At 36.3% G+C, this 9,317-nt stretch overlaps 1 protein-coding gene across 2 annotated transcripts in view; it reads right to left on the reverse strand.

The window, feature by feature from the left end:
- The window catches only part of nup37 (nucleoporin 37), a 32,518-nt gene extending 23,296 nt beyond the window's left edge, over positions 1-9,222 (reverse strand). The window contains exons 1-3 of one of the 2 annotated variants that reach the window (XM_073868173.1): positions 9,062-9,222; positions 8,478-8,659; positions 6,165-6,289 (exon numbers count right to left, since the gene is read on the reverse strand). In XM_073868173.1, the coding sequence (XP_073724274.1) occupies positions 6,165-6,289; positions 8,478-8,633 (281 nt within the window). In that variant the 5' untranslated portion in view covers positions 8,634-8,659; positions 9,062-9,222. Of the gene's footprint in view, positions 1-6,164; positions 6,290-8,477; positions 8,685-9,059 lie in introns of both variants that reach the window. The other variant, XM_073868168.1, reaches the window with a different exon arrangement.
- Positions 9,223-9,317: the final 95 nt, after the last annotated feature.

Genomic DNA, 9,317 nt, shown 5'->3' on the forward strand with positions numbered 1-9,317 from the left:
GTTGGCAATTTGTACGAGAACGCATTGGTCTATCAAAAAGCTTTTGATAACTTTTTGTCTGGGGTGCCTCTAGATGCTACATACCAAAGGACATGAAAATCGGACAAACGGTCTAGGAGGAGTTCGAAAAAGTAGGTTTTACGGAAAATTCAAAATGGCGGAAAGATGTGCATGACACAAATGACATCAATGTGTGCAATTGAATCATCATGAGCCAAGGATTCAGAGGAAACAAGAATTTAGTTTCTAGGACTCACGGGTCAGAAGTTATGAGCATGAACATAAGTGGATTTTTGGACTGTTGGTGGCGCTAGAGGGTTTGAGTCAGACACACCAATGTTGCTATAGTAACTTCTGAGACTGTCCTCTACATGTGTGCCAAATTTCATAACTTTCCTACGTACGGTTCTATGGGCTGCCATTGACTTCAATGGAGGAAGAAGGAAGAAGAATAATAATAATAAGAAAACTAACAATAACAATAGGGTTCTACGCCCCTTCGGGGCTTGACCCCTAATAATAATTATTATAAAAAGAAAACTAACAAATACAATAGGGTTCTACGCCCCTTCGGGGCTTGACCCCTAATAAGAAAACTAACAATAACAATAGGGTTCTACGCCCCTTCGGGGCTTGACCCCTAATAATTAGAGAAGATATCCGGTGTTCTGTCGAAGTCTGATTCCTCTATATGTTTCTTATAGCGTTTCATCACGTTACGTTTATAATTTATTTAGAAAGATTAAAGATTTGAATTAGTTCATAATATCAATAATATTACCATGTATTAAAGTTTTCGTATTTTTTTCGTTTTCTATTACTTCTTTTTACCTTATATCTTAGCCTATGTCTTCTTACTGTTTGTTCTAAATTATGATGTTTACTAATAAATATATAAACATAGCACACACACACACACACACACACACACACACACACACACACACACACACACACACACACGATGAAAAGTGTTAATAATATATTAACAGGCCTACTATACAAATTAATTTGTATGTAAACATAATAGTTTTAGATCAAACACGTAGGCTAAAAATATAAGGAAGAATTTGAAAACAGGAAATGATGAAATATTTAATAAATGATATTATACAGAATACATGATTGTATTGCTCTTATAAGTACTTCAGCGATTCATACTGTAAAAATAATTGATTTACCAATAAAGAACAATACATATACATTACATAACTTACATGCACACAATTAGTAGCCAAGCCTTTTAAACTTTTAATTTATTTAAAAAATAAACGTAACTTGGTGAAAACGTTATAAGAAACATTACACTTAAAGGAATAGTCTACTCATTTTCAATATTAAAATATGTTATTACCTTAACTAAGAATTGTTGATACATCCCTCTATCATCTGTGTGCGTGCACGTAAGCGCTGGAGCGCGCTGCGACGCTTCGATAGCATTTAGCTTAGCCCCATTCATTCAATGGTACCATTTAGAGATAAAGTTAAAAGTGACCAAACACATCAACGTTTTTCCTATTTAAGACGAGTAGTTATACGAGCAAGTTTGGTGGTACAAAATAAAACGTAGCGCTTTTCTAAGCGGATTTAAAAGAGGAACTATATTTTATGGCGTAATAGCACTTTTGGGAGTACTTCGACTCGCCTGAAAAGTACGTTTTATTTTGTACCACCAAACTTGCTTGTGTAACTACTCGTCTTAAATAGGAAAAACGTTGATGTGTTTGGTCACTTCAAACTTTATCTCTTAATGGTACCATTGAATGAATGGGGCTAAGCTAAATGCTATCGAAGCGTCGCAGCGCGCTCCAGCGCTTACGTGCACGCACACAGATGATAGAGGGATGTATCAACAATTCTTAGTTAAGGTAATAACATATTTTAATATTGAAAATGAGTAGACTACAGTATTCCTTTAAGAGAAATATAGGGGAAACAGACTTCTACAGAACACCGGATCCTTAAAAAATCACAGTTTAACGCTAAAACACTTCTACATAAAATCATCCTACATAATTTATAGAACATTCTGTAAAAATATTATCTTGTTATGTTTAATATTGACAGAGTAAGATCATTATAAAGATTGAAATCATTCAAATCAATGACTGAAATCAAACGTCAATGCTATCCCATTGTTAGATTTGAGACTTTAGCCTGGATTTCACAGATTTCTGTTACAACAATACTGGTTGGTAAATTAACGGTAACATTAACTTAGTTTTATTTACGCTTACTATTATTACTTTTTCTATACTGCATGTTTTGGCAAATGCTATAGGTCTCTTATATATACAGTAAATACAAAAATATGCATATACTGCAGCAACAATAATGCTGCGTACACACTAAATAGCATTTCTAGCTCTTGCGGGATTCAACTTTGCATCATGTGAATTTTGAATATTTTCAACTTGTGTGGATGACGCGTTTGAGGCGAATAGCGCACGTTCGCCGCTCATTTCGTGTCATTCAAATTGCCCTGCACGAATTTGTCTCTTTTCATTTCATTTGAGTGAAATTTGTGATTGTTTGACCTCATAGCGATGATTTCAGATCACCGCAATAATTGCACATCTTTCTAAAAAACACAAGGGGGAACTGTAGCGCCTGTATAAACGAGACAGTATCAGATTACTTTTAAATATGTGTTATGTGTATTAAACGTCCCGTTCTTTCAGTGTTTTTGAAGCTTTGATTGTGTTTATAGTGGGCAATATAACATGTGTTCATGTTTCACATGTAAAAAAACGCGGTATTTTTCACACAATTTACTTATCTGTATATCGCAGTTTTCACTGTCATCAAAACGGCTGATGTCTTCCTTGTTCTATGAAGTCCCTCCTTTAGAAAATACATAACGAGTTCTGATTGTGTAGTTTGTATAGTGTGTTTTGATTCGATAGCAGCTTAGCTTGCCGTTAGCTTAGCTGGCGACTGACATATTCCTGTGGGCGGAGTTTAGTCAAAAAACTGTTCTACTAAAGTCATTAAAGCTGGAAGTAGATGGCTGTAGTCCAAACCGGCCATTCACTGTAGGCTTTGAAAGGCGAATTCTATTCAAGAAAATATATCACCTGGCAGTGAACTTTGAGCTTTATCATTTTACAGGTATTATTTATAGCAGTGGTTCTCAAACTTTTTCTGCGTGCGGCCCCCCTTGTGTACGGTGCATTCCTTTGCGGCCCCCCCCAAAGAAAATTTATGACAAAAACTGTTCTAAAATGTAACATTTTAATTAAACAAAACATATTACGTTATACAAAGTAGTGCTGTTGGTTATTAGCCTTATATTTTTTTTTAGGTTTATTTACACAGAATTCATGATAAATGAATGTATTTTATAAAATGTCATAAAACTGGGGCCCCCCTGGCACCATCTCGCGGCCCCCCTGGGGGCCCCGGACCCCAGTTTGAGAACCACTGATTTATAGTATTATTATAGCAACATTACATACTAACTAGGGTTTAAAAAATGGGATCAGAAAGAACGTGACCTTTAATATTTACTGCCAGGTAAACCTAGCAAATGATTTAATTTAAATAAATCCCAACAATGAGTGAACATTTTTTCATAAAAAAGATAAAAATGTATGAGAATAAATGCCAAAGCCCTAAAACAGTCAATTAATCGTCATAACCGTCAAAGCAATAAAACAGGCAATTAACCATAATAGTGTCACAATTTATTAGACAATTAACCTTCAGACAAACTTCATAATTGTGACAACCCTAACTGTACATAATGCTGCGTACACACCAAAGGTGAAGCATTGTGTTCCTCGCTCTAGATTACTTGCAGGATTTAACTTCATGTCATGCAAATTTTCCGCTCCAGTTTTGCGTCACTCGCATAAATTTTTGTCTTTCTTTGCATTGACTTTGTATGTAATCTACTCGCGCAAATATGGCTGTGATGGTGGCAGTATTTTACCATCCCGATGGAAATGCACCAATTCACAGCGGTGGTTATAGAATGTGTGTGGGGGCGACGCGCACGCGTTCATGTGTATATGTGCACGCGCACATTGAAGCATAGGTCTTATACATCAGTGTTTCCCAACCCTGGTCCTCGGGCACCCCCTCCCAGAAAGTTTTAGATGTCTCCTTATTTAACACACCTGATTTAAATCATCAGCTTGTTAGGGAGACATGTTTACCATTTTAGAAGGAGGCTGATGAGTTGAATCAGATGTTTTAAATAAGGAGACATCTAAAACTTTCTGGGAGGGGGTGCCCGAGGACCAGGGTTGGGAAACACTGTTATACATAATGCATACATATGAAGAGTTTGGTTCCAAAACGCAATAAATCCATTTTGACAAATTTCGGTAAAAACGTGTTTTCTATACCAAGAAAGTGACAAGATGAAAACCACTATTTTCTGTTACAAACTTTCACATAGCATCTTTAGGTTATAAAAACATAAAAAATTCAAATCCATAACTTGATTTTCAAAGATTTATTATAAAAACGAATTATTTTTTCCACAAAATGCAATAAATCCATGAAGTTTTTTTTTCAAAATGCTATATATCTATTCAATCAATGTATAAATGTGCATTCATCTTTGCCATTATATATTCATTTAGTTGAACAGTAATATACACTGATAAAAAATAAACATTAATGGCATTAATCAAAACACTTAATTTGTCATATTAAGATCACTGTCATTGCAGCGGTTAAACTTGACGTCGTTGCTTAGAATTTTTCACAGCGATCAGCTGTAAAATGTTTTGGTCCTGCTCGATTTTCGTTGACTTTGAGTAAAATTATGTAAAGTTTTTCATAAGATCCCCTGGGGTCAATGTGTTAGCATGAGAAGCTTGATGCTGTCGGGAGATAAGCACCAGTCTCCCGAGTGCTTCGCGTAAATTATTAGATGTTGATGACAATCTTTCCCGTCACAGAAAAACATCACAGGTTTATCAATCCCATTAAAGTATTATTTTGTTTTGTTTGTTGATCACGAAGTACAAAGTAGATGAGGAAGACTAGGACTCCGTGTACTCAGCGCGCCGCCATGTTTGTTTACATTGCGTGAACGGTGGGCTGTAATTTCTGGAATGGATTTATTGCGTTCTGTAAAAAAGGAGGAGTGGCGTTTATGGCATTTTGGGGAAAAAAGGGAGAAAAGATGACAGAATAACACGGCGGATATTGGAATTTGCGTAAAATTAATTATTTACTTTTAAATACTGACCTGATATAATACTGATTTTGGCAGTAACTCATTTCTTTCAAAAATGGCGTTTATCTCGTTTTGGAACCAAACTCTTCATATATTTTGAAATATAAAAATGGAAACGAGGATCAGATATATGTTTCTTAACAAACATGTGTGTTCATAGGTGGTGATTTCTTTTTCCGCCGGTGGGTGCTCGTCAGTGATGCGCGGGTCAATGTATAAACAACCCGCACCCGACCGACGTTTTCATGTTTTCCTATATGAATTTTACAATATGAACATCTACAATTAAAAACAAAAGCCCAAGTAAGAGGTAATCCAATACACCTTCAGACTCCACCCGCCTGACCAGTAAATAACTCTGCCCTTCCCATGCTGTTAAACCTACAGGAAACTTCACCACAGACACGCAGAACTTTAGTAAGTTCACAGTTTAACAGAGGATATGTCAAGCTGACAACGTGTAATGATCTTATTAGCCGTCTTGATACAAGCCGGATCAAACTACAGCTGTGACAGACCCTTTCCACTACTTAATAAGAACATACAAATCTTGATAATGAATCGATCTTGGAAAATGGGTCTTTCTGTTATATAAATGTGCCTTGAAAAAGCATATTTATTTTAACTAAAATTAGATGTGTTTGAGTTCGGTAAATTATCCTGACGCTCAAATATCCCAACCGACTCAGACATCAATTAGGAAAGGAAATTCAATATGCTATAGAGGGAAAGCATATTTATCTAACATTTAAAAGAATATCAGAATTTGTGTGGTAAAATACACACTAATGAAGAGAAACACAGCAGTAGATGAAGAAGCTGTCTGGCATCAGACCTTTGCTCTTTCCATAGATCATCATAATTTCAGGTCTTTTATAACACGCACTAAATCACACCACAAATCAAACAGTTTGGTCGACTCCACGCGGCATAAAAACGAAGTATGCATATGCATAACACAATGGAGTACCTGATGACCTGAGGCAGCTTGTCCAATCGGGTTTCAGGGCTCCATGCGATGGCGTCCACGCGTACTCCGTGCATGAAAACTTGCAAAGTGTTAAAATCTACACCCTCGATCTCTGTGTCTTCTTCCTGTCAGAATACAAATCAACAGGCTATGGACAGTGTCATTCAAACATGGACATGTAAACCATTAAAGGTCTTTTTCTTTAGATTTGGTAGTTTGAGTATTTTAAAGTATAAACATGGTTAGTTTTGCAAAACAAAAAAGAAACGATCGATTAACACCTTTATTTAACAATACAGCAGTGGCATCTTCATTCTTCATTCAGATATTTCATTAATCGAGTATTAAACAATTTGTTTGCATGTTGCATTGGTGTGATTGGAGTATAAACTAAAGTTCAGCTTCGAGAAGAATTTAAAGAGGCTTCGTAAAAAATGACACACAACACATGTGTAATGTTTATAAAGACATAGGACAAAATAGGATTAAACACTGTGGTTAACCCCTTTGCTAAATTATTTTGTACCATGATTCTCATATTTTGTTGATTTATTCTAACCTGAGGGGGCATATCATATAAATATTGTACAAAATCCATCCCAAAACATCACTTTTGGCCACTACTGTATGCTGTTGAAACCTTATTTGCTCCCTATTCTAGTTGATTGGGTTGTTCTATTGCTTATGTAGAAAATAGCTTTCCGGGGAAGTTGGCAAGGTGTCCACCAAATGAACCAACTTGCTATTAATAAGGAATATGATGAAACAGTACACACTACACAGAATACTATATCATGCAATGCTTTCGAATTACATCCCATTTTAAGTGTTAGACTAATGCAACAATGCCGTGCAATGCAAAATATTTTTAATTGCAAAAGCATACATTCGCATATAGGGCTGTCACGATTATGAAATTTGGCTGACGGTTTATTGTTTAATAAATTGTGACAATTAATTGCATGTTTTATTGCTTTGACATTTAATTCTCATACATTTTTTGTTTATGAAATAATTTTCACAGATTGTTAAATTAAATCTTTTGCAGTAATCTGATACTGTCTCATTTATACAGGCTCTGCAGCTCCCCCTTGTGTTTTTTAGAGAGATGTGCAATCATCGTGGTGATCTGAATCATGGCGATGTGGTCAAACAATCATGGTGCGACGATTATTTAATCATTGTAACTAGAGGTCGACCGATTTATCGGCCGGGCGAATAATTGGCCGATTTTTGGCATATTTTAAAAAAATCGGCTTTGGCCGATTAATAGGCAGGCGCATCTGCGTGCACCTAAGTGTTGTTGTAGAACTCGTGACGCTGCCTCTTGCTGCAAGCAGAATGCAGATCGCTCCCGTCTCGTGTGTGTGCAGCTGTGCCTTGTTCACAAACAGCTTTAGTAAACGATAGCGGGATCACACGAATTAAGCAGCCAGTACAACAGCGCGACGGGCTTATGTCTCGCACTGCACTGTCCGTGCAAAGATTAGGCTCATTTCATGTGATTAATGAGTGATGATAATCTTTGTTTGCATGATAAAGAGCAGAGCCGCACGCGCACGCTTTCTGTCTTTAAACTGTCTCCCTGCTTTTATTACTCAAAACAAAACTGACTCGATGGCGAAAGGTTGGAAGACCAAATCATATCCACCGAGGAAATGTTTTACGTGTTGTTACAGTAACACTTTGTTTACAGTTTTGCGCTGCTCAGCCTGGATTAGAACAGCGTCCGATTCGCGAACTGACTCCTTTGAACGTATTCGTTTGAATGAACGAAGAAATGAGAATGTAAATGTGTTTAGAAAGATTTGCCCTAAATAACAGTCTCAACTAAAAAACATAGACATTTACTATGTTAACTTTATGATGAATAAATAATTTATCAGGTCTACCAAAGCAATAAAAGCCATGGTAAAAAACTGATCAAAGATGATGACAGTGTGTAAGGTAATATCTGTGTCTGATAAATGCATGGTGCAGAGGAGGTTGTAAAACTTTTCAGAAAGACCAGTCATAATTTTTTTAAATACTTTGACTTAAATAGTGACATTTTTACATTTAAAATATATTATGTAAATATAGAAAATCGGCCAAACGAATCGGCCATCGGCTGCCCTGATTTCTAAATATCGGCATCGGCCAGAGAAAAAGCCTAACGGTCGACCTCTAATTGTGACAGCCCTATTTGCATACATACAGTGTATCCTGCACACAGTATGGATAAGTGATGTATGGATAGTAGGGATGGGGAAGTATAGATGCTTAATTTCTGTTGCAAGCTGGAACTCAGATGTGGTGTAATACTACTCTCACCTTAAAACGACAGGCAGCCACAACCACATGCTGGTTTCCTCCATAAGCAAGCAGTGAAGCAGGTGAGCCGCAGTCGTATGGACTGAACTCCACTACATGGACATAGTCTTCACATGGCACCGTGTAGGTTGCAGAGCGAATAGTATCATCTGGCATTCTTCCATCAAATGAAAACAACTTATCTTTAGATGAGAAGCAGTTATTCTCACATGTAAATGATAGAAAACAGACACCGCTGAATGAACAATCTGAATGAATTATGGTTGATATATTACTTCATGCAAAAATACACTATATTATTATCTGAATAGTGAATACTTGTTCTTATATGGACAATGCATCACAGTGTATATTCAGCCACTTCTTTATTATACAAGTAAACACTTTCTTCACTCACCAATGTTATTTTACAAGATATAATAATACTTTAACAGATTCATATAAGTTACTTTTAAAGCTCTCTATACATTCATGTCACTATATCAACTTGGATTAGATTAAACATAACACAACGATCGCAAAAAGACAATAGACTGTGACTCATGCAAACGAAAAATAATCGCAGCCTGCTTTAAATGACAAACCTGGATTATTTTTAAAATCTTAGATGATGTTCTTGTTAAACTGTTGTGCAGCGTAGACACGCGGTGCATCTGTTCAGCGCGCCTTCGGATCACGTGATCGCATTGTTTACTTCCGGGTTAATGACGTAAATGCGAGTATGACGCTTACCGTAGGTTTGTATCTGAAATATGACGATTTATTACTACATTTTTTCTTAATAATGATAATTTTGACATTTTAAATCATTTGTCATGAAATCGTATATCTGAAAAGCTG

The sequence above is a fragment of the Misgurnus anguillicaudatus genome, chromosome 1 (genome assembly GCF_027580225.2).
Source record: "Misgurnus anguillicaudatus chromosome 1, ASM2758022v2, whole genome shotgun sequence".
Taxonomy (NCBI): domain Eukaryota; kingdom Metazoa; phylum Chordata; class Actinopteri; order Cypriniformes; family Cobitidae; genus Misgurnus; species Misgurnus anguillicaudatus.